This window comes from Anolis carolinensis, chromosome 5 (genome assembly GCF_035594765.1).
Source record: "Anolis carolinensis isolate JA03-04 chromosome 5, rAnoCar3.1.pri, whole genome shotgun sequence".
In the NCBI taxonomy this organism is placed as follows: domain Eukaryota; kingdom Metazoa; phylum Chordata; class Lepidosauria; order Squamata; family Dactyloidae; genus Anolis; species Anolis carolinensis.
In genome coordinates, this window is record NC_085845.1 from 95,644,435 (window position 1) to 95,671,195 (window position 26,761).

At 37.7% G+C, this 26,761-nt stretch overlaps 1 protein-coding gene across 6 annotated transcripts in view; it reads right to left on the bottom strand.

Annotated features, from left to right (window-relative positions):
• Positions 1-26,761, bottom strand: part of pacsin2 (protein kinase C and casein kinase substrate in neurons 2) — a 61,752-nt gene that overhangs the window by 16,118 nt on the left and 18,873 nt on the right. For 3 of the 6 annotated variants that reach the window (XM_062981872.1, XM_062981874.1, XM_062981877.1), the window contains 3 exons: positions 5,851-5,896; positions 4,717-4,829; positions 2,296-2,452 (listed from right to left, as the gene is read on the bottom strand). In XM_062981872.1, the coding sequence (XP_062837942.1) occupies positions 2,296-2,452; positions 4,717-4,776 (217 nt within the window). In that variant the 5' untranslated portion in view covers positions 4,777-4,829; positions 5,851-5,896. The remainder of the gene's footprint in view (positions 1-2,295; positions 2,453-4,716; positions 4,830-5,850; positions 5,897-26,761) is intronic. The other 3 variants (XM_062981873.1, XM_062981876.1, XM_062981875.1) reach the window with 2 other exon arrangements.

Consider the following 26,761-nt stretch of genomic DNA (forward strand, 5'->3'; position numbering starts at 1 on the left):
TGGGATGACTACATGGAGCGGCGTTACCTTCCCGCCGGAGCAGTACCTATTGATGCACTCACATTTGCATGTTTTCGAACTTCTGGGTTGGCAGAAGCTGGAGCTAACAGTGGGGGCTCTCTCCGCTCCCCCAATTCAAACCTGTGGCCTTTCAGTCCAGAAGTTCAGCAGCTCAGCGCTTTAACACGCTGCGCCATCAGGGCATATTATTTCCTAAAGGTTGTGAATATACAATATTTCTGATTGGTTTTTTTTGTTTGTTGGAGGCAAGTATGAATGCTGCAAATAGGAAAAATGATTAGGATGTAATGGCCTTGCAGCTTTAAAGCCTGGCTGTTTCCTCCCTGAGTGATTTTTTTGTTGGGAGGTGTTAGCTGGCCCTGATTGTTTCCTGTGTGGAATTCCCCTGTTTATTTACTGTCCTGGTTTTAGAGATTATATTGTTCTGCATTATTCTATCCCAGTAATTATTTCATATTAAAGAAGAATCTCACTTATCCAACATTCGCTTATACAATGTTCTGGATTATCCAACACAGTCTGCCTTTTCATAATCAATGTTTTTGTAGTCAGTGTTTTAAATTCATTGTGATACTTTAGTGGTAAATTTGTAAATACAGTACAGTAGAGTCTCACTTATCCAACATAAACGGGCCGGCAGAACGTTGGATAAGCGAAAATGTTGGATAATGAGGAATTAAGGATAACCCTATTAAACATCAAATTAAGTTATGATTTTACAAATTAAGCACCAAAACATCATGTTAGACAACAAATTTGTCAGAAAAAGTAGTTCAGTACACAGTAATGCTATATAGTAATTACTGTATTTATGAATTTAGCACAAAAATATCACGATATATTGAAAGCATTGACTACAAAAATGCGTTGGATAATCCAGAACGTTGGATAAGCGAGTGTTGGATAAGTGAGACTCTACTGTAAATACTACATAGCATTACTGCGCATGGAACTACTTTTTCTGTCAAATTTGTTGTATAATATGATGTTTTGGTGCTTAATTTGTATAACGATTACCTAATTTGATGTTTAATTGGCTTTTCCTGAATCCCTTCTTATTATCCAACATATTCACTTATCCTGCCGGCCTGTTTACGTTGGATAAGTGAGACTCTACTGTATATTTCTAATCTTATATTATCTGCACAGAACTGGATTATCTGAGGCTCCTTCTTCACAGCTGTATAAAATGCACACTGAAGTGGATTATATGGTAGTGTGGAGTCAAGATAATCCAGTGCAAAGCAGATAATATAAGATTATAAATGGGTTATATAGCTGTGTAGAAGGGCCTTGAGTCTACACTGCCATATAATCCAGTGCAAATTAGATAATCTGTGGAAGAAGTCTAAGTGAGGCCTAAATCTGCCTGTCCCCTAACTGAAACCTGGCTGTCCCTTGGTTGCTAGGCAACCAAGTGGGCAGAGATTAGCCTTCTAAACTGGCAGCAATTGGATAAAAAAAATTATTGCTCTCCCTCTAATTAGGACTTTATTTTTCTTTTCTTTTTGTTGTATCAACCTTGAGGCGTGGATGATGGGTTGTGTTGTCAAATTTTGAGGTTGGGGGGCCTGTACTTTTATTGTTTTGTGAATTGCCGTGATGCCATCACTCTTTTATATATATAGATTCAAAAAACATTTAACCTATTGATGCCTCAATTAATGTAATTTTACTGGTATCTATTTTTATTTTGAAATGTACCAGTAGCTGCTGCATTTCCCAGCCTTGGCTTATACTCGTGTCAATAAGTTTTCCCAGTTTTTTGTGATAAAATCAGGTGCCTCAGCTTATATTCAAGTTGGCTTATACTCAAATATATACAGTATATGGTACGAAACAAGAAGAAAGTAATAACATAAAGAAGGGGTGCAATGTATACTACTTCGCCAAGATCTAAAGGAAGAGGAAAGGTGTGTTAAGAACTAGTTTTTGGTAAAAAAAAAAAGAGAGAGAGAAAGAGAGAGAGAGAGAGAGAGAGAGAGAGAGAGAGAGAGAGAGAGAAGACCACTTTAAAGACAATCGGAAGTGAATATATATCAAGGCTATTTTTTCTTTTCTTTTTCTCTCTCTTTTTTCTGCTGTTTATTTACTTTTCTCTTTTATTATATTGGAAAATGTGTGTTTAATTTAAAAAGCATTAAAAAAATAAGACACCTTCTTTCAGTGCTTCCAAGTAATTTCTTAAGGCACTCTAAATAATTAAGCAAACTTGCAATTTGAAATCAATACAAAAAACAAAATTATGCACAAACAAGGGAAAGTTTTTTTTACCTTTTTCTACAAGCTGTTTCCATCTCTTTGCCCATTCTGTTAACTGCTGAGCATAGCCCTTTTCTATCCTCGCCCGCTCATGAATACAGTTCATAAGATCACTACAAAGTCTATAGCCATCATCAATCCGTTTCACTGTCCGCTTATAGTTTCCAACCTAAAAAACAGGGAAACACTTATGAACCCATTTGGGGCTAAGAAAGCTGTAAGCAACCTCCACTTCTTAAAATACGTTTACATTGTTTAAGATCTGCTTATGGGCATTGTTTACAATTTTTAAATGCAACTTCGTTGTCTTCAAAGCAAAGCAGAGGGACAGGCAAAAGCTTCAATTATGGTCTGCCAATCCATACATCACAAGAAAACACAGGAAGCTTTAAGATCACAGTTTAAAAGCCAAGGTTTGGCAACTGACTATTAGCCAGGATTTGATGTAATGTCTGAATTGAGCCAATTCTATCTGTAGAGCAGGAACTTGATGAAGTTAGTGGGCCTGGTGATTATTCTACGTGCTGGTTAAAAGATAAAAGAATCTGCAATTTGTTTTCAGCTCAAATGCTTCTGAAGAAAAACACTCTTTAGAGTACATTGCAATTTTTACATTTCAACCAACACACACACTTGAAATAAAATAATATTTATGAAGATAAATGTAATAATTATTCCTCAATGTGTTGTCGAAGGTTCCTCAGTTGGTTTCTTCTGTTTAGAGCACGCAAATATCTCCCTTGGGATACTCAAAATAATGGTGTAATGCTCAGAATAAGTCAGTGCTTTCAGGCATCAAAGGAATGCATAAATTAAATGTTGCAGCACTTCAACTGTTTCACATTTTTCTTCAAACTAGCACACCATTTGAAGTGAGTTCAATTGCAGTAGATCTTCAAATGTTTATGATTCTATTACATTTTGGCAATTTCTTAGTGAGTCTCTTTAAACCACAGGGGGGAAAAAGAAAAATCCAACTTTCCAAACTATCCATATTTACAATTTAAAGGAAAATCAAATATGGATGAGCTCTATTATTTCCTCCCCATATGCCATTGGAGAGCTTGGCCATTTGGATATATTCAATTAATTTTCTTCTCCAATCCTTAAAGAGTAGTTCTTTTTCCCCCTTCCAAGATTTTGCTATTGTTATTCTCACTGCCACAAAATTATATTGGCAAATTTCTACATCTTCTTTACCAATTCTCTCATGAAAAAATACACATTTCTGGGTTTTTCTTAACCTTTTTAGAAATAATTATGTTAGAAATAATGAAGATTTCGTTAGAAAATAGAGACTCGCTTTTGGGTATTTAAAAAAGAAGACAAAATACTTTGAAATATCTCACAGGGAATGTATTACTGTAATGATAAGGACAGACTTTTGTTAGATATTAGTTCCACTCTGAGTGGTATCGGAAGTTATGGGTAGTGGTTCACAAGTGGGAATGGGATGGGGGGGTGAGTTTGGGGGAAAACATTTGTATTTTGATTGTTGAATTTTTTTATATTGTATGCTTTTTTCACATAACACTATCTTCATCATTCTCTAGGATCAGCATTCTCCTTTCCTTCCTTATCAAGTTGCTGTCAATTGCTAGTACCCAGTGATGCATTCCCATACATTTAAACCCTGCTCTAGATGGCTGAAAAACCATCTGGGGCATGGTTTTGGCAATACAGACAGACCAATAGACAAAAGTCCGAATTCTGCTCGAGCTGAAGATTGAAATATATCAATATGTACTAACAATGGACAATAATTTGAACAGTCTGAACAAAAAGCTTTATGACTTGTCACAGATTTGATCAAGGATTACCGACACACAAAGCTAAGGCTCTGCACACCCAGGTTTTCACAATTTATGACATTAACATAACTTAACAGCCACATAGAGTTGGGGAGCAGATACAGGCAAACACAAAATCATGTCCTCACTCACCTGCCTCTCATCCCCACTCTCAGATGGCAATGGCCAAACCAAAACAAGATGTGTTAGCTTCAATCACTAACTCACTTTATGTACTATCATCTATAAACAGTGAATAGGGGGAGAAGATATGCAAAAACAGGTTTGGGAATCAGAAGCTTATTTTTATAACTGTGTGAAAGTATGAAATCAGGGATAATACAATGACAGCGGGAAACTTAACTGCAAGTACAGAATTTCTCCTCCCCTTTTTTGTTTAAGAATTCAAGCTTGAATAGATTTTTCACAATGATAGAAAGACTCATCTTGTACCATTTTTTTAAAGGAACTAAAACTTTACACCTAGTGCCTTCCAAACATTTTGGGCTTCAATTTCAATCAGGCTTGGAGTTGCAGCCCAAAACATCTGGAATACATGCATACATAGGCAATCAATCAGTATCTCTTATCTATCAAAGTCCTAATGTACCAAAATGTATGACATTGCTTTTTTTCATATTACCTCCCAGAAGCTATCACTAGAAACCTCTACTCCAACAGAGTCATCATATGAGCCAGACATCTCAGGGTGTCACTCACAATCCGGTATCTTATCTTTGAAAAGTTCTTCAAAGTCTGCAAAGAGAAAACAAAGAGATTGGCAATTGTAAAAATCAGGCTTATTCGCTGACACAATAAAAATACTTGTTTATTTGTCATGTTTATTTTAGGTTTTAGATCCTTGCCAAATATAACTCCAAAACCCCTCATAGTAACTAATAAGAATATAAAAAATAAAACTGTAATGTCAAAACCACTGACTAGGAGCCTTTTGATAGCCTTCAGGTAAGACTGCTTGGGAGTAAATTACATTACAACACCTAACATACAACGACCAGAAAAACACAAAGTGGGTTTTACTAGTATATTTCTTATAGTTTTAAGTCATATCAACAAATGCTCTTTCTTCCTTTTCCTTCCTTTTCTGGGTATACTGCCCATCCAATTCATAGCCTGAGAGGCATGACAAGACAATATTTTATTTAATTTTTCTGTGCAAATCTTCAAGTCCATGTGCAAAGTATTTACACTTTCAGTATATTTTCCATAATGCCCAAAGAAAGGGATAAGTTGCACTGCATTTGTTCACTGGAGAGGGAAAAAAGCCTTGCTGAAATACATTTTTACTGTATCCTGTCTGGCTATATAAAACCATCAGTGACCACCAATCTTGGACATAGTTACAATGTACACAGCTAATGCATTTCTTCATATCCTTTGTTTACCAAAAGTCCTTCTAATACCCACAAAGGAGAGATATGAACCGACAGCTTAATATATCTGATCAATAAGTATATGAAAGCACTTCCACAACTACAGACTAAAGATTACTTACAATCCATGTAAATAACATCTCTATACTAATTAGAGTAAGAATTATACCACCAAAACATTTCCCATGTTTTTATGATGGAATCAATTAGTAAATTACATTTGTAACCAAGGAACAAAAATCGTGTTACACAGCGTAACCAAACAGACATGCAAATTACTTAAAATTTTTCTGTAGTGGGTGGGGAGAGGCAGATGACTGAATAAGTTTTAACTATAGTTGCAAAGACCTTGAATATTAGGCCTCTTCAAGACCTGTACTTACTTACTCCTGCAGCAAAGCTTTACTTTCCAGCCTCTTTTGCCAGCACCTAAGATGTAAGTAAAGAGAGGCTGAATTCTCAACTACATTGCCTAAACAACACTTAGCGACCTCTAGCATGAATAACAGTAGCAACTTGGTGTTATATTAATAACAGTAGTAGTTGTGGTCAAGGTAGCATTCTTAACATTCTATAATCCTTTCAAGTGCTGAAAGTGTTGTCCTTCATGTCCAGTATTGAGTAATTATAATTCTTATACAATCTTTGTCAGGCAACACTATCATGCCTACATAATATTTACCATAACTGAGAATATGGAGATTGCCTAAAATTACTGAGTTGAAGCTGGCTCAACTTGTCAGCAACTAGGGTACCTGAGCTGTGATTGAAGTTTTCCCCCCAAATTGTATATACCTATACAGGTATACAACAGCACACTTAATATTGCTGTGTGCTTCTTTTATTTCAATACTTATAGATCTGAAACTCTTTCCCCACATTGTGCTACACAAATGAAAAAGTGTCTCTTGCAACAGCTACAAACAGGTACAGTAGAGTCTCACTTATCCAACATATACGGGCCGGCAGAACATTGGATAAGTGAATATGTTGGATAATAAGGAGGGATTAAGGAAAAGCCTATTACACATCAAATTAGGTTATGATTTTACACATTAAGCACCAAAACATCATGTTATACAACAAATTTGACAGAAAAAGTAGTTCAATACGCAGTAATACTATGTAGTAATTACTGTATTTACGAATTTAGCACCAAAATATCACTATGTTTTGAAAACATTGACTACAAAAATGTGTTGGATAATCCAGAACGTTGGATAAGTGAGTGTTGGATAAGTGAGACTCTACTGTAAATTGAAGAAAATTCAGCCTGCCCCGTACACCTTACTCAGGACAACTTCTTTTCAGAAACTCAAGACTGCTATGTTATCATGTCATCATCTGCTTAAAAGAGCAACAGACAAAAGTTCAACGACACCATAAAAATGAATTTGCTGAACAGACTTTTGTATATATAAGCAAATGGTTTATGAAGTAGACAACCACATTGCGGAATACAGACACAGGTATACATACGCAACAGAGATAATAAATATTTTCATGAAACAATAGAAGAATATGTGGAGGGCAATGCTCTAAGCAAACTAATCTTTAGTACACATTGATTAATGTTTAGAGTAAACAAAATTTCTTCAGCAGGTTTGTTTCCTCCTACTCTGTGCAGGGCTAGAATTGCTTCCAGGTGAACTGAAAGGGACAGTTTTGTAAACTCATTGTAATTGTCAGCTTAAGTCATTTTAATATCTCAATCAATATGATAGCCATATTTAAATATCTGAAAGAGTGTCATCAGGAAGAGGGAGCAGGCTTGTTCACTGCTGCCCTGGGGGCTAGGACTGTGTGTGTTTCTTCATCAGACTAGGTAGACTCCTGCAGTGGTTATTTTTTACGCACTTCCCCTCATGGCTCAAGGCGGATTACAGAATAATTTAAAGGCACAAACGTAAAAAAATACCACAAAATACATATTGGAAGGTCTTTCTAGCAAAGATACATATAATAATAATAATAAAACTTTATTTCTATCCTGCCCTATCTCCCCATAGGGACTCAGGGTGGTTTGCAACAAATTAGTAAACATTCAATGCCATAAGGAACAAAATAACCAAAACCATCCCCACCCATTAGGAAGAACTTCCTGACTGTAAGAGCTGTTCAGCAGTGTAATTCTCAGCCTTGGAGTATGGTGGAAGCTCCTTCTTTTGATGCTTTTAAACAGAGGTTGGATGTTGTGAAGGCTTGTGAAGCCACCTGAGTCCTCCCTCGGGGGTGAGAAGGACAGGATACAAATGTATGACATAAATAAATAAATAAATAAATAAATAAATAAATAACTTGGATGGCCATTTGTCAGAGGTACTTTGATTGTGGTTTTCCTGCATGGCAGGGGGCTGAACTAGATGGCCCATGTGGTCACTTCCAACTCTATGATTCTAACTGCCACATGGGATAGAGTCACTAGAATGTTATAGACCTATTCAGAAGAGAATTCTGTTTGCAAGGCATATCTTCACTGCCTATCCCAGATTATAGAGAGTGTGGTGGTAGATCTCCTTGTACCTCTGATCACTGGTTGGAGCATTATTCTCCTGCCCATGTTCTCTATTGGGAAGGCAAATAGAGGAAATTCCTGTTATCACTGTGAGAAATGCGGGGTTCCTTTCTCATATATCTAAGCATTCAATCCATGTAGCGGGAGGACTAAAAAGATCCTGTGGCTGATGCTATTGGAAGCTACTAAGACAGTGGTTCTCAACCTGTGGGTCCCCAGATGTTTTAGCCATCAACTCCCAGAAATCTAACAGCTGGTAAACTGGCTGGGATTTCTGGGAGTTGTAGGCCAAAACACCTGGGGACCCACAAGTTGAGAACCACTGCACTAAGAGGTCCAGTAGAGACATATTCCCTCCATCCATTTAGGAGCAAACATCATCCACTAAAGTGACTCCATCAATAGGCCTGAAGCTAGACTGAAATGTATCTAGATAGTCCAATTTATCCAGAAATCCCAAGAGCTGGGAGGGCACCACATGCCTCCAATACCTTGCCCAGAAACTGTGTATTGACAGCTGGATTTGGTGGAGTTTATAAGGCTGCTAGCTTTAAAGAGGAAGAGCATATAACATTTTAATACAGTAGAGTTTCACTTATCCAACACTCGCTTATCCAACGTTCTGGATTATCCAACGCATTTTTATAGTCAATGTTTTCAATATATCATGATATTTTGGTGCGTAAATACAGTAATTGCTACATAGCATTACTGCGTATTGAACTACTTTTTCTGCCAGATTTGTTGTATAACATGATGTTTTGGTGCTTAATTTGTAAAATCATAACCTAATTTGATGTTTAATAGGCTTCTCCTTAATCTCTCCTTATTATCCAACATATTCGCTTATCCAACGTTCTGCTGGCCCGTTTATGTTGGATAAGTGAGACTCTACTGTAATTAAGATGGTACTTGAAGTAAATGCCCAGTCTCTTTGAAGAAAGCACCCTTTTGTTATTTAATTTTTTTTTAGTTTACGGTCTACCTAAAAAGTAAGTCTAATTAACTGAGTTCAATCCTAAATCCAATACATAGTTAATCTTGTTTAAATCTAGGAAAATCAGAAGGTTTAAGTATGCCTATATCTGTGTTGGATTTGAGCTTTCATCTTAAATCCCTGCTTGAGTCCCTGTATATCAGGTGAAAGGCAGGATAAAAATAAATAAAATCTTACATGAAGAGCACATGTCTATTTTCAGAACATTAAACAATTTTAAAAAGCATTTTGATGTAAGAGGGCTTATCAATGCAACTTAATGTATAATATTTGGCATACTGATTGAAACATATGTTTTAAAACAACGTGGATCTGTTTTCTGAAATGAAGTCTAAATGAATGAAAACTTTAAAAAATAGTCTGTATTGATAAAATGAAGCAAACAAGACCTTTTTGCTAGAAGAAAATTAGGAGAAATGCCAAGATAATTTTTCTTGTGTTAAAGCACTGGCTGTTCTTTTAATCATTGTATTATAGGAGACAGTATGATTCATTGCTAGCTTAATGTTGGTATTTCAGTATCTGGTTTATTTTTTAAAAAGTGTTCTGTGGAATTAAGAGATTCTTCTGGTGTAAGCTGTTGCTATAGCTTCCTAATATTTCCCTAAATATGTTTGTTCCTGCTTTCTTGCCGTGTGACAGATAGTTTACAATTAGTAATAATAATAATAATAATAATAATACCTTATTTGTAATCTGCCTTATCTCCCTGAGAGAGATATACGTGTATTATGCCTACTTTGTGTATCCATTAGAAAGTTAATGAGAATTGGGGGGGGGGGGGCAGTGCACTATTTCCCTATCTGTGACACTTTTTGGTTTGACATTTGGGGATTTGATTATTCATGGCTTTGATGAAAAGGTTGTCTCCAGGAATCTCTAGACTTTCCAACATAACAATGTGGTCAGTTTTGCTCAGGCTTGACTATAGAATGATGCTGGAAGACCTACAGAGATTTCTACAGAGCACTTTTTATCAAATCCGTGAATAATTAGATCTGCCAGAAGTTGGCCACGGAGTTGTCCCAAAGGCATATAATCAGGTAAATAGTTAGCTCTTATCTCGTGTGATTTTACTGTTATTGAATGTTGCTTTGTTTTGATATCTTAGTTTGTAATCAGTCATAAATAGCCTGTTTAAGTAGAGAAATATGTAATGCGAAGAAGTACACAAAATTTGGAGTTAAGTCCTTGTTCATGCAAGGCTTCTATAGTGAGATAATGACTTATGCAGTAGGAATAGTAGTAGTAGTAATAGTAGTAGTAATAATAATAATAATAATAATAATAATAATAATAATTAATTGTTGCTGCTGCTGTTGTTATTCCAATGGCATAAGTCATAAATCATTATTGCATTAGTTAATATTGTTGTTGTTGTTATTATTTTATTAATTCTAGGAGAATACCCTTGCTTGCTGCTTTTAGGATAGTATATGATACTACAAAGACTTACTGTGATGAGAGCATTTCCAGGCAAAGTTGTCAGGCACACCAGGTACTGTTTTGACTGGGGTGGTAACTCGGCAAGTTTGCAGGAACAGAGGGCATTTACCCAAGCCTCTCCCCATAATAGCATCTATTCCCTTGCTAGCACTCATTTTTACTTAATCCATGAAGAGCAGTGGTTCCCAACCTTTGGTCCTCCAGATGTTTTGGACTTCAGCTCCCGCAATTCCTAACTGCTGATTGTGTTAGCTAGCTGGGATTTCTGGGAGTTGAAGCCCAAAATAACTGGTGGACCAAAGGTTGGAAACCACAGTTGTAGAGGGAAGAGCACTTCCCAAGGTACATCATTTTGCTACACCATGATGTATGATTGTTCTGAAGGACTTCAGAGGATGACAGATACTGACATCTCCTATGGCCATCTCCTAAGAACTTCAACAAAATATTTAACAAATCAAGGGTAGACAAAGTTTAATTCTTCCACATGCCTACACAAACTTCACCAATGAAAATAATGCTTCCACCTTCGTAACTCCTCAACAGATGGCAGTACTGGTATGCGGCAGGTACTGGCTTGTTCAGTAGACTCTCCTCTACAGTCCCATTTGGCAGGGAGCCTTAGCATTGAATGGTTGTGTTGTTAAAGTGTGAAGTATGGAACCATGCGCAGACGGTCGGTCAATGCGACTTAAGCAACGTGCAGTCATTGAATTCTTGACAACAGAAGGTGTCACCCCAAAGGAGATTCATCAGAGAATGCAAGCTGTTTATGGTGATTGTGTTGATGTGAGTACTGTGTGTCGTTGAGCGAGTAAGTTTAAAGATGTTGAGGTGGGAACATCTGACTTGCGTGACAAAGAGTTGGATGTCCTGTGACAGCAACCACTGCAAACTTTGAAACGACAGCTAACAAGGGTCCGAAAGCAAAAGGGAAATGTTTTCCTGCAGCATGACAATGCCGGTCCACACACTTCACATGCAACCACAGCAGAGCTTTGTAGATTGGATCTCACCACCGTACGGCATCCTCCACTCAGACCAGATTTAGCACTGTCTGACTTCCATCTGTTCCTGATAATGAAAGATCTGTGGGGACATCATTATGCTTCTGATGAAGATGTTGAGAGAACTGTGAGACACTGGTTGTGGAAACAGAGTGTCGACTTCTTCCATGACGGCTTCAGAAAATTTGTTCATCGTTGGCAGAAATGTATCCAATTGTCTGGTGATTATGTGGAAAAGTGAATAATGATAGTTAAAGAGCATATTCTAAGGATTATTTCTGCATTTGATTTATTAAAATATTCCCATCCAAACCTAAGTAACAAAGGTGGAGGCATTACTTTTCATTCAACCCTCGTAGCAACTGCCTCTTTCAAGAGTGTTAGCAGTGGGAGATTAGATGGAAAGCAAACTGCCATTCCAACAGACTGTAATGGAGGGAGAAGAGATTATAAGCAGGTTCATTCAGCACAGCTGAAAAGCTTATTGGTTTTTTGTTTTTTGCATCTTCCCTCCCTACCCAATTTTCCATTGGTCTTTTTAGGCAGCAAGTCTGTGAGAAAAACGGCCTTGTTTTCATTGAGTGTATGCAAGTTGTTCCAGAAACCTTTTTTTTTAGCTGAAGAACAGGATAAAAATACTTTATATAAACAAATGATGAAGAAAATTTGTCATACTTTGAGTTTACGGGCATTGTTAGAATTATTTGCAACAAAGTTTGAAAATAGAAGCTGCATTTCTACACACTCACTGGGTATATTAGCTAATTAGCATATCATGAGTGTTACTTCTAAATGTATACATTTAGGACTAAGGTTAAACATTCATTACATGCTTTCAAGTCAACTCTACTACTACTACTACTACTAATAATAATAATAATAATAATAATAATAATAATAATAATAATAACAACAACTTTATTTATACCCCGCCACCATCTCCCCAACGGGGACTTGTGACTTATGGTCATTCTATCAGTTTTATTTGCAAGACTTATTCAGTGGATGTTTGCCATTGCTATTCTTCAAGGCTGAAAAATTTGATCAAGATCAGCCAGTGGATTTCCTAATTTGATAACTGTATAATAATAATAATAATAATAATAATAATAATAATAATAATAATAAAACTTTATTTATACCCCGCCACCATCTCCCCAACGGGGACTCGGGGCGGCTTACATGGGGCCATGCCCAGAACAGTACAATATAGCAAAATATAAAACAACATACCATAATACAATTAAACAATACAATAAATAACCATGTACAATGCAACACAAAATCTATATATATATATATATATATATATATATATATATATATATATATAAAACACAGGGCAGGCCTCATGAGACACTTAGTTAAAACTTGGAGTGAGAAAAGGATAAGAATACAACCACGGAGAACAGGGACATAAGATAAAAAACAATCTAGAGGATAGATGTTGGGGGAGTAACAAAAGAAGTGTGTAATAGTTACTCTCCGAAAGCACATCGGAAAAGCCAGGTTTTTAAATCTTTCCTGAAGGCTAAAAGAGTGGGGGCTTGCCTGATTTCGATGGGCAGTGAGTTCCATAAACGGGGGGCCACAGCAGAAAAGGCCCTCTCCCTTGTTCCCACAAGGCGGGTCTGGGATACAGGCAGTGGCGACAGGAGGGCCTCCCCTGATGATCGAAGAGATCGGGCAGGTTTATGGTAGGAGATACGGTCACGAAGGTAGGTGGGTCCCAAACCGTTTAGGGCTTTATAAATGATGGTCTGCACCTTGAATTGGGATCGGAAAGTGAACGGCAGCCAGTGGAGCTCCTTAAACAGGGGAGTGGATCTCTCCCTGTAATTCGCCCCCGTTATTAATCTGGCAGCCGAGCGTTGGACCAGTTGTAATTTCCGAGCCGTCTTCAAGGGAAGCCCCACGTAGAGCGCATTACAGTAGTCCACTCTAGAGGTAACTAGGGCATGGACCACCGTGGTCAAGTCAGACTTCACGAGGTATGGTCGCAGTTGGCGCACAAGTTTGAGTTGTGCGAAAGCCCTCCCGGCCACCGCCGACACCTGAGCCTCAAGCGTCAACGCTGAATCCAGGAGGACCCCCAAACTGCGGACCTGTGATTTCAGGGGGAGTGCAACCCCGTCCAGCACAGGTTGCCACCCGATACCCCGATCAGACGAGCGACTGACCAGGAGAGCCTCTGTCTTGTCAGGATTGATCCTCAGCTTGTTCCTCCTCATCCAGTCCGCCACAGCGGCCAGGCACTGGTTCAGCATCCGAGGGGCTTCCTTGGATTCAGATGGAAACGAGTAGTGGATTTGCGTGTAATCCGCGTAGAGATGGCAACGCCCTCCAAAACTCCGGATGACCTCTCCCAGCGGTTTCATGTAGATGTTAAATAGCATGGGGGATAAGATAGACCCTTGCGGGACCCCACAGGTCAATGGCCAGGGGTCCGCGCAGGTATCCCCCAGCTTATAGTATAGTATAGTATAACTAACTAGGTCCAATTAAATCTTTCTTAAAAAAACACTCTGCCAGTATGTTTCTTGCCAGTCATTATTTAAATGTAGTGACATCTAAACATATGTCTACAAGGCTTATAGCACTTACCACTTAACTGCAAGAGCTTTAGGACTAAGTAATGCAGAATTATTTTACAAGAAAGCATTTCCTCATCTGGCTGCCAACATGAAACTCTAACATAATAGTTTGCCAGAAGAAACTAATACTATATTAAGAGTTGAACAGATTGTCTGAACTTAAATTGAAATTTAATGTACACATCGCTTTGTCATTAGTTTTTAAGGAAGATAGTAAACTTCACACCAGACAAATTTTCACCCTACAGACACTTTTATTTACTTGATACTTTTTTTGGAGGAGAAAGGTCTTTAATGGAATCTGAAATTCTGAAAGCTCGTTTAGTCACATTCTGGCTTATTTTCCTGGTTTTTTTTTTAGTTTATTACTAATTTCAAAAACTTTCACACAATACAGTTATCTTGTTATCTCATCAATTCCCAGATCTATATTCCCCCCATCATTCAGATAGGGGTGTACGAGGTGTGTTCAAAAAGTATCCAACCATATTTTTATGCATAAAAAATGAAGGTAGAGAGGCATGGTTTGGTGCATGTATGTAGGCGATCCTAATGCTCATGCTTTTTCCTGCCTGCAGAAGCTGTCAGTCTCCAGCAAACAGCCAATGAGTGAGGACGTATCCAAAGCTGCTAATGATTGTGCAGAGCTAACTCCATTTGGAGATTGTATAGGACGTGCTGCAGACTGCGAACAGTGATCCCAACTTCCTCAATGCAGTGATCACTGTCAATGAGTTTTGGGTTTCTAGCTACAACCCAGAAACCCAAGTAGCAGTCATAAGAATGAAAGCTTGTTACTTTTGAGTTACCATTTCATCTACTGCATTTGAAGAAGATAGAGAACGGTCTTGGGGGCTCTCATTCTGTAAGACTTCCTTCCCCAGAAACTGGAAGGAAGAAAAAGAAACCAACACTGTGCTGTTTTCTGTGACTTAGAAAGAAAATGATTTGAGCATACACTGTGAGCAAGATTAATTCCTGGCTTGAAGCATGCTTGAATCACTCATCCTTAGCAGTCATCTTGCCACTTGAACCACAAGCGGATCTAGCCAGGCTTACTACATTAGTCCAAATGAACTAAACCCAAGTGCCATAATGAACTTTGGGAAAGGGAGCCAATACCATGTAGCCTCATCCACTCATTATGTAAGCATATTCTATCAAGATGTGAAGAAGGAAACACAATAACCTTAGTTCTCTGTCTATCAAGTTCCACCCATTTTAGTAATGGGTCTAGGATTTGAGGTTCAAAGGGCCAGGAAAAAAACTGGAGAATTTTTTTTTAATTTCCCCAATGTCTTATTTTCCATCACCAGTGGATTCTGGAATATTTTATTTTAGAAGTAGTTTGGGTATCCGGCAATGCCCGGGTTATTTGAAAAAGGCATTGTTTGTATTTGGATGTTAGGTCATATCATTTAATTAATTTGTAATACTATTTATTAGAAAAAACTCATTTGGTTTCTTTTTTATAAATGCTCACATTAGAAAATACATAAGGATGTGGGTGAATTACAATTTCCAGAATCGTAGGTCAATCACCTCAAAACCCCACCAGTATTTAAAGTTGGCCATGTTGGGTCTCTGTACCAAGTGTGGTCCAGATCCGACGTCAGCTGGATTCAGTGATCTCTTGATGAAGGCCAATCACCCCAAACCCTGCCCATATGCACAGTTGGCCATGTTGGGTGTGTGTGCCAAGTTTTGTCCAGTGTTCTCTAGGTGCAGGTGAATTACAACTCCCAACATGGTCAAGTCCCACAACACATGATTGGTTGATAAAGACTTAAAATAATGTATAAATATAAAATAAACATAGTGTCCCTACTTCGCGATTTTTACTTATTGCAGGTGGTCCCGGAACATATGATTTATAATATTCTTTTAGAGTTTATTTAGTAGTTATACACTATTTTAAGTCTTTATCAACCAATCGTGTGTTGATAAATTACCGCCTTCTCCTCCCGTTGCCGTTTGGGCTCATTTTCTCTCCCTTCGGCTTCTCCTTCCTCCCTTCCTTAGGCTGTAAATTGTAAATTTTTATGATTTATAATATTCTATTAGAGTTTATTGAAAAACCGTGAAACAGCAAATCTGCGAAAAGTGAACAGCAAAGTAGTGAGGGAACACTGTACTGCTTGTTTTAGAATTGGATTCTATTAATGCTTTCAGAATGTCAGATCAGTAACTGAAAGGGCAATTTATGTGACTTGTTCTTTTTCAACGCTATATATATATATATATATATATATATATATATATATATTTTCACCAAATATTTTTTGGTGATAAGTGAGGAAACACTGTAATTTAAAAATGACACAGTTGTCAAAAGGATGTTGTTCAATTTATGGACTTTCAAAGTTACAGAAAATAGTCTAGATTTGAAAAAGAAACATCAATTAGTTCCTCCAGCTCAACACCACAAACCCATGCTGCAAATTGCCACGTTTTACATCTTATTTGAAGCTCTCTTAGGTTTTAAACAGACATCTTGATTTCAGTGTTGATCCCACTGAAAAAAAAGAGTAAAAGATTCCACTGGGCACACCTAAAGTAATTCATTGGTTGCAGGCCAATCTGGCCAGTTCTGAAGCGTGCTGTACAAGCAGGAGTTCCCATGTATAAACAGAGGTCCTGCCTTAAGAACAAACCTGAGTGCCAGAATTGCAGATGCATCCCAGATCTTCAAACTACCTGGTTCTTTCCAATGTGCAAATACAATTTTCTTTTTCACTTCATCATAGTGTCCAACCCACTAGAATATTAAAGCACCAACTGCTTTAGATAAGAATATCACTGAATGTTTTTTTTTTATAAAGGGATAAGGCAATAATTAATCCTTGAAAGGCTAAAGAACGAAGACTTTAGCCTTTGTAGGGAACTTATTTTTTCCTACAAGTTAAATGTTAGTTGTTTATACATTCTTTTCCACATCACTAACAGATACCCCAGTAAATGTGATTTGATTATATCACAACCTGTTTACCACATATGATGGGGAAACATCACAATACTCTTTTTAAACTACAAGATACATACAACTAACACTATAGGATGACACCACATCATCCTGAATAAAGTAACAAACTGACATTTTCTCTCTAATCTTTCCCGCATTTTCATTTTAAAAATTGGAAACCTGAAGAATGTTTAAAGTTACAGTTAGAAAACCCATTAATAGATAAACTATTTAACAAAATTAAAGAAGAAATCCTAAAAATAATGGACAATATTTGAGACAACACTATGACAACGAATTTTCTGACTCACTATAAGGTGGCTTACTATATGCTGGAGCCACTTATCCACAGCTTATTTTATAAGTGTATTTCTATTTCCAGCTGAAGTAGTCAACAGGGAGTAATCAAATGCAGGTGAATATTGTAAGTGGATGACTAGGATTATAATGTACTCTCAACATACTATTAATATACAAAACTCTGCACTCTGGTGGAGAGCGACTAATTAAGAAATAAAGTGAAGTGAAGAAGTGAAGTGAAGAAACCAGAAACACTATGCCACTGACCAAAAGTCTGAATCCAAAACCCTTTGAAAAATGTGTAATGTTTTTGGATAAAATCCACTAATAAATTATTTATCTGAACCACTCCCTACATTACTCATTTGGGAAAACATTAGATTAAGAAAGCAATGGCCCTGTCTTATTTTTTCAGCATTTCTATATGTTTCAGTTTTTTCTCCTTCAGATACTAAAATATCATATCATTTGCATCTAAAGAAATTTCAGACTCTTTTTTGAAGAAAAAAACCATGGGTCTGGCTTGTCAGAATATCACAAATAATTTATACTTGACCATTTACAGGTGGAGGATCCCCTATTCGCAATTCCAAAATCCAAAACATTCCAAACCCCCAACACAAACTTTATGTAATGCACATAACAGTTAAAATATTGTGCATAAAATTACCTTCCTACTCTGTGCAGAAGGTGTGTATGAAACAAAAAAATAGAACTGAGTCACATCTCTAAGATATATCACTATGAATATGCAAGTAAAGTATTCCAAAATCTTGGGGGGGCGGGGCGGAGAGAAATACAGAACACTTCTAGTTCCAAGCATTTTGGATAAGGGATACTCACTTTGCATTTCACTGTAACATTTTCTCTCTAAACCACTTCATCTGTACAAATGAATGTCTACCTTGTTTTTTTAAAAAAAGAGAAAATGGAATGAGATTTTCAAGTTGCCACATATCAAACTATAACTTCTCAACAGACTACTTCTTAAACAGAGACAAAGACTAGATAGGTTTTATATTAGGACAGAAAATGAGAAAGTATTCCTGGCGTAAAACCTCATACATACCTACAAGCTTCAGAAAAATGAAAATCCTTTCAAATGTTTCAAAAACCCAAGTTAAATCTGTAAAATGATACATAGATTTTATTGTGGCTGCACAGTGCATATTCAGAACTGTCTAGAGCTCTCCAGATACATTTTGGTGGTGACTGCAGCCACTTGCCCATCAGTATACAGGCAATCTCTAAGTTGCAAACATCCAACTTAACAAACAATTCCTAATTAAAAACATGAGTGAGATAACAAGAAGTGAGAGAAATCTACCTCTAGGAAGGGAAATTCACTCTGGAAGTTATCATGGGGAAAAGGTGTCTCCACTGATGTTTATCACCAATCCTTGTTTCCATGAAAAGGCCAATTTTTCAAAATCCAATTATTAGAGGGACAGAAAGTGTGGTGAAATCTTCTGAAAAGGGGTACAGACAGCAAAACAAACACCACAGGGGTGTTAAGCCTTCCCTATGCTATCCAAAATTTATAATCTGGGCAACCATGGTGTCACGAAGATGCATTGGTCCTTGTCCTGGATGATCTTGGCGATGATTTGCATTATCAACTGTATTGCGGGGGAGACGTGTATATGATCAGTCCTGACCCGCTGAAATGAAATGTTTCTTCTAGAGCAGTGGTTCTCAACCTGGGCTTTTTTGCCTACAACTCCCAGAAATCCCAGCCAGTTTACCAGCTGTTAGGATTTCTGGGAGTTGAAAGGCAAAAATATCTGGGGACCGCAGGTTGAGAACCACTGCCCTAGAGAGTCCTTGCTTTAATCCTGACAGAAATACTGGGGGCAATGAATATTGCTTGCAGTCACAAAGAGATCATCTGCTTTCCCCCAGAGTTTGAACAGGAGCTTTAGGGCTTCGGGTAGAGGCACCACACATGAGACAAAGCATTCAACCTGCTGAGTACATTGGCAAGGGAGTTGTCATCCCTTGGGACGTGGATCGCTACAAGGAAAATTCAATGGTGCAGTCACCAGTCCTACTTATCAGTAGCAATGGCTGGTACATCTATACTCCCTTTAGATAATACTACGTATATAAGCACCTTTCTGCTTTTAGTAACAATTAATTCATAAATCCTACAGCTGATGTTTGACCCAGCATAGTTGCAAAAAGGTGATAAACAAGTCCTAATCTTCCTTGAAATTCATACAAAGATTTCTCCTTAATCAGAATAGATTTTCAGTTTTTAAAAACTCAATTCCCAATATCAAAAAATTTGTTTCAAAGTGCCTGCCTCAAGCTATACATCACAACATGTTGTCGCACAATATATCTGCTAATGTCAGTCAATGAGGAAAAGAAAGACAGGGATGTTGCCTTCAGGGAAAACTATGCATCTACTCTAGTATGAAACTCTCATCCGACTAGTGAGACAGAATTAAAGTGGAGTTCAATGACTTGCAGTGCTCAATTCAACTAAGCATTCTCTTGCTGCAACTGAACAGTTGTGACGTATTAGAAGTGAATCTGAATTCAACCAAATAAAATCCCCATTAAGTAACAAGTGTTAAAAGTTACAAGATTTTAACTCCTCACATAGAGAACAAATGTCCATATTAAGCAACCTAAAGAACTGCATGTATATTAAATGTAATGTCACTGTCTATAAACAATTAATCAACATACAACTCAACGCCATTTCAACATGACCTCCATTATAAATCAGCATTTTAGGTGCTTTTTAAAAACATTGAAGTGTTAGTTGATGTAGTTAACTAATAATTAAAGTTCTGAAAAGATGCTGTAACAAAATTGTTCCCTTTCTTCATTCCACTTTTTCCTCCTGCGGTAGTAATCAAATAGAATCTCGTTTAAATTACTGATGCATTGATTGGAAGCGTCTGAAATAATTGCATGCCACTGAATATCCTAGAATTAGATAGTCTTTAAGCAACTTGGTTCTACTTAAAGATGAAATTTTAGGATCAAATCATGACCCACCAACAGTACACACTGATATGCCACCTCAAAGGGAAATAGCTGTATTCTCATATACTACAGCTCTTGAAATGAACAAAATTGACTTAAACCTACCCTTTCACACCTAAAATCTGTCATTTGCTTGTCTGCTGAAAGACTGTCTTACTATCAAAGAAATTCAAACTGAATTCTTCAATACAGAAATATGCAAGCTACAGTGCTGGTAATGCGACATTTTAGAAGCAGGATATTTTTTTAAAAACCCTGCAAGCCTTGTTTGCTCTCCATGCTAACATCAGAACATTCACAGAAATCTTGGGAAATTCTATTTGCTTCCCTAGCTTGAGCAAAAATTCCACCTATGCAAATGATGTGGCTTAGCATAAAGCACCAAAAAAAACCCTGAATTTTAAAACATCTCAATAAGGACATAACCATACTAAAGCCACAGAAAGTCTATCCATATTGTACAACATTGTACAACACAATGTATTTCTAAAACCCTTGACCTCTTAGGACTTCTATGTTAGCTACTTTGCCAAACTAATCCCACTCACACCAGCACCAATTTCTATTTTGTATTTTATCTATTTTCCTATATAGAGGTTTATGTTGGCACAGCAATTTTAACTTCGTTTTGTGTTATCATTCATCTTTTCATGCATTCCTTACACATTTTAAATTCTTCAAAGTATCACATGTAGTTATACAACTGTGCAAATCTGTGCTGTTACCTATCTTCACCCAACATAACTGTGTATGACCTCCAGCATTCTCCGAACAGAACAGTCACAGCATATTTCATCATTTCCTGTCGGCTGCTTCAAAATCCTTGCAGCTCAAGATAAGGTCATTCTTTTATACTGCAGCACTCAGATTTTTCCCCCTGCTAACTTTTTTAAAATGTTGCGTACTTCCCTTTCTGCACCAGCCTGCCTCATTCAAACACTACATTTTTGACACAAGAATCTGTCGTAATGTTTCTAAGACTGTGACTAATTTGTACAAAGAATTCCAGAACTCCAATTTTTGCAATTTTATTCTAATAACACAAAAAGGCTATGTTTAATTCATATTGCACTGCTATGCATCTACTCCATAAGGAGCTCGCAACCTTGAACTATAATTAGGTTGTACAATTAAATTAAAATCCAATTTACAAATGCCAGCTTTAAATAACATCATCAAATACAATTAGTGTACATGCACACATACACTCATATAAAAAAAACCCACTGAACTATGTATTAATGCAATTATAAAACACTAGCTGTGCCCGGCCACGCTAGTCTGGTGGTATGGGAAATAAAGTACTGAGGAATTGGTGGTAGTTAAGGTAAAGGATTCCCTCGGCTGAGTGGGTTGCTAGGAGACCAAGTGGGCGGAGCTTAGCCTTCTAACTGGCAGCAATTGGATAAAAACAATTATTCCTCTCCCTCTAATGAGGACTTTATTTTTCTTTTCTTTTTGTTGTATCAACCTAGAGGCGTGGATGATGGGTTGTGCTGTCAATTTTCGAGGTTGGGGGGGGTGTTTACTTTTGTTGTTTTGTCCACTGCCGTGATGCCATCACTCTTTTATATATATAGATAGAAGAAGAATGCCTTCTAAAGAGAAGCATTTAACTTTTTTATGATGTATCCTCCCCAACCAGCAACTTTGTATCCTGTCCAGCTAATAGTGTACCCAACAATCATCTACTGCATATCAAATGTTGTGAACACCACAACAAGGCAGCCTCAGAATCGCAAGTGATTTCAAAAAAACTTTTATCATTCTTAATGCTTGATACAAGCTATGGAAACTATAGCACCCACCATTTGCTTGCCATTGCTGCTCTGCCTGGTTTACATTATCCTCAGCATTTTACACATCAATTAGACATATCCAGGCTTTTTAAAAAATGGATCCGCCCATCGCCACTGTAGAAAATTGAACCCTGATCTGCATGCATCATCTTCATCATGGAAAGAAGTGACAAGTGGAGTGCCGCAGGGCTCCGTCCTGGGCCCGGTTCTGTTCAACATCTTTATTAACGACTTAGACAAAGGGTTAGAAGGCACGATCATCAGGTTTGCAGACAACACAAAACTGGGAGGGATAGCTAACACTCCAGAAGACAGGAGCAGAATTCAAAACGATCTTGACAGACTAGAGAGATGGGCCGAAACTAACAAAATGAAGTTCAACAGGGACAAAGGCAAGATACTTCACTTCGGCAGAAAAAATGGAAATCAAAGATACAGAATGGGGGACGCCTGGCTTGACAGCAGTGTGTGCGAAAAAGATCTTGGAGTCCTCGTGGACAACAAGTTAAACATGAGCCAACAATGTGATGCGGCAGCTAAAAAAGCCAACGGGATTCTGGCCTGCATCAATAGGGGTATAGCGTCTAGATCCAGGGAAGTCATGCTCCCCCTCTATTCTGCCTTGGTCAGACCACACCCGGAATACTGCGTCCAATTTTGGGCACCGCAGTTGAAGAGAGATGTTGACAAGCTGGAAAGCGTCCAGAGGAGGGCGACTAAAATGATTAAGGGTCTGGAGAACAAGCCCTATGAGGAGCGGCTTAAAGAGCTGGGCATGTTTAGCCTGCAGAAGAGAAGGCTGAGAGGAGACATGATAGCCATGTACAAATATGTGAAGGGAAGTCATAGGGAGGAGGGAGCAAGCTTGTTTTCTGCTGCCCTGCAGACTAGGACACGGAACAATGGCTTCAAACTACAGGAAAGGAGATTCCACCTGAACATCAGGAAGAACTTCCTCACTGTGAGAGCTGTTCGACAGTGGAACTCTCTCCCCCGGGCCGTGGTGGAGGCTCCTTCTTTGGAGGCTTTTAAGCAGAGGCTGGATGGCCATCTGTCGGGGGTGCTTAGAATGCGATTTCCTGCTTCTTAGCAGGGGGTTGGACTGGATGGCCCATGAGGTCTCTTCCAACTCTACTATTCTATGATTCTATGCAATGGGCATAAATGGGTCATTTGTCTAGCTTAAAGTCAAAACCTGCTGAAAGCTCACAGAAATTAGGGCAAGTGGTCACTGCTGGCTTCTATCATTCAACAGATACAATGCATGCAAGGATAGGAAACTATGTCAACTGGAAAAGAGAAGCACCATGCTCTAGCTGGTTTAGTCCCAACTACATTTTTTCACATAAACAAGATAAATTCCATTCCGGTAGCTAATCAAACATTGGGAACAGAAGCAACTATCCTGGGGGGAAAGGCATATTTCTCATCCCTAAGATAAGAAAAATCATTGTTGGTTGTCCAAAATGAAGGAGCACTTAATCTTCTACAAAGGCACAATGACCTCAAGGTTTAATTCAAAGAAAAAGACAAATCATAGTTTGCCATAATGACAAGGAGCAAAAGTAAAATTTGGACTCATGTGCTACCCCTTCCCCTTCTTTGGAAGCAGTGAAGATTTAAATCTGCTGCTTCTAATGATCAGCAATTCCTTTTTTTCTTCTTAAACCAAATTTGAAAGCAAAGTAGCCTCTGTTCAAGACAACACAAGCTGGAGATTCGCTTCTGCTGATTACAAAACCTCAAGAAATCAATTCATCTGAATACCACCACTAAGGCAGTAAAAGATGAAATGAGTTGAGAGAACTCCTTGTCCCCACTACCACTATAGATTCAGCACCACATTCTTACTTGTCGAAGTACAAACGCGACATGAAAACAAAGTCCTCAAGCAGTATTTCCTTAAGCCATCTGGTTCATAACTTCATATGTAAACTGAATAAACTAAACTAAACTAGTAAACTAAACATAATACCACCTTAAGAAAAAAAACTGAAGAATGTCAAAGTTATGAAAACGTTAGGTAAGTAGTTTTTCTACAGCTTCAGACACACATCTGGTGCATCCTATATTCTATAACAGTGGTGTCAAACTTGTGGATATTTAGGTATTTTGGACTTCAGCTCCCAGAATTCCTGACGACTGGAAAGCTAACTAGGGCTTGTGTGAGTTGGAAGCCTAAACACCTGAAGGTCTGACACCTCTGCTCTAAAAGAACCATTTCCCAACTTTTCCCTACTTTGAAATGCACATAAAAGGGCACATAAAAGACACACATATTGGTAGATTATTCATTTGTGTATAGTTAATATCTCAACCTTTCCACTTTATATCTAAAAAAAGTTTACAACAAAACAACCATGAAATGCTACAGAAAATAAAATTGTTATCTGAGAATACCAAATAAATGTTTCTGGAGGAGAATATTCTGTATCGAATATTACTCTGCAGAATATTCCAGAACTGGACCTTAGAGGATAATCTTAAGAAACAGATTTATGTAGAACATTGCATAAGTTTTAGTAACTCAATGGGATGCAAAATCTGGTCTTCTAGTATGCCACTACTTCAAGCGCAGGCCAGAACTAATATATGTCGGCTGGCAGAAGACACTTTAAAAAAACCTAGGCAGAGCCCTAATGGTCAAGTAGAAGAGTCTGGTTTTTTGAGCAAGAAGGAAGACTGTGTCATCTTGCTCACATCACAGACTCTCCTCCCAGGCACTTTTTCCCCAATAATTTCATTTCTATCACAACTGGCTAAGATGAAAAAGCAATGTGGACAAACGGGAGCAGAGAGCCCGGCACATACTACCCACACAAGCAGCTCTTTCCCTCCTAAATAATCAGATTCTCTCCACTTAACAGTAATATGAGTTTAAACAGACAAACTGCCATCATGCTGAAGACTAGTTTCAAGGTAATTAGTGACAGGCCATAAGTAGGTCAGTCATGCTAAAGTCAGAACCAGACAACTCAGAGAAATTAAGACAAATAGCTCCTGCTGCTCAAAATTTACAAGGCAGAAAGCTCGTGAACAATGTCAATCCTTTTTTTATTTCTCTTATTCACATTTGGTAACTGTTTAGAAAATGATATACCACAAACTCTAATGGAATACTATTTACAAATACTAGCAATTTAATTTACAGAGTACATAAGAAATGAAATTTTCAGATCCAAATCGATTTGTTAGAAATAATGCTATAATTTTTGTGAAGAACAGAGTTGAGTTTCTAATAAAGTATTGCTTGAAAATAGGTTAATTAGAAAGTACTTACTCTTTCCAGTTAAAGTACAGCTACTATCAGCAAGCTGAAGCTCAGTTTCTCACCATCAACAAAGCATTCCAAGATGCTTTGCCATGCCATATATTTAATGACACTGGAGATTTAAAATTTTTTGTTTGATTTCCACTGACAGCGTATACATCAAAAATACAGTAGAGTCTCACTTACCCAACATTCTGGATTATCCAACGCATTTTTGTAGTCAATGTTTTCAGTGCATTGTGATATTTTGGTACTAAATTCATAAATACAGTAATTACTACATAGCATTAATGTGTAATGAACTACTTTTACTATCAGATTTATTGTATAACATGATGTTTGGTGCTTAATTTGTAAAATCATAACCTATTTTGATGTTTAATAGGCTTTTTCTTAATCTCTCATTATCCAACATATTTGCTTATCCAACGTTCTGCCGGCCCGTTTATGTTGGATAAGTGAAACTCTACTGTAGTTACATACAATCTGCAACCTGTGATATTTCATGCTAACGTAGCCTGTTAGAGTCATAGCTTCAAGAATATAAAACAAGCAGATGAAAATTGCAAGACATGCCAAGGGGATCATAGACAACCAACAGGAGATGTAATTCATGGCATACAGAGGGCAGGAAAACTGACCCACAAAAGAGGGTCTATGACTTTGTAGCCTTGTATTTCAAATATGCTCTATCGACTGAGCACTGGGAACAAGCTCTGTCAATGTATCCAATTGCATGAAATGTTTTATCAGTTCTCATTATCACCTTTGCACATTAAATTCTATTTCCTAGTTTTTTAAAAAAGAATCCTCTTCAGAGAATTATAGAGTTAGAAAGGTCACTACCTGGACCATTCAGTTCAACTCCCTGCCATACAGGAAAAGCACAATTAAATGTCCCCAACAGATGGCCATCCAGCCTCTGTTAAAAAGCCTCCAAAGGAGGAGCCTCCACTATACTCTGAGGCAAGTGTTCCGCTGCTGAACAGCTCTCACAGTCTGGAAGTTCTTAAGGTTCAGGTGAAATCTTCTTTTCTGTCATTTGAACCCATTACTCCAAATCCTAGTTTCTGGGGCAGTAGAAACGAGCATGCTCCCTTCTCCTTATGACATCCTTCCACATATTTATACATAGCTATCATGTCTCCTCTCTACCTTTTCTTCTGCAGGCCAAACATATCCAGCTCTTTAAGATGTTCCTCACAGGGATTCATGGTTTCCAGACCTTTGGTCTTTTTGTTGTCCTTCTCTGGACGCTTTCCAGTTTGTCAATATCTCTTTTAAATTGTGATGCCCAGAATTGGATACAGTATTTCAGATGAGATCTGACCAGAATATTAAGGCACAGTGTTAAAGCGCTGAGCTGCTGAACTTGCGGACCAAAAGGTCTCAGGTTCAAATCC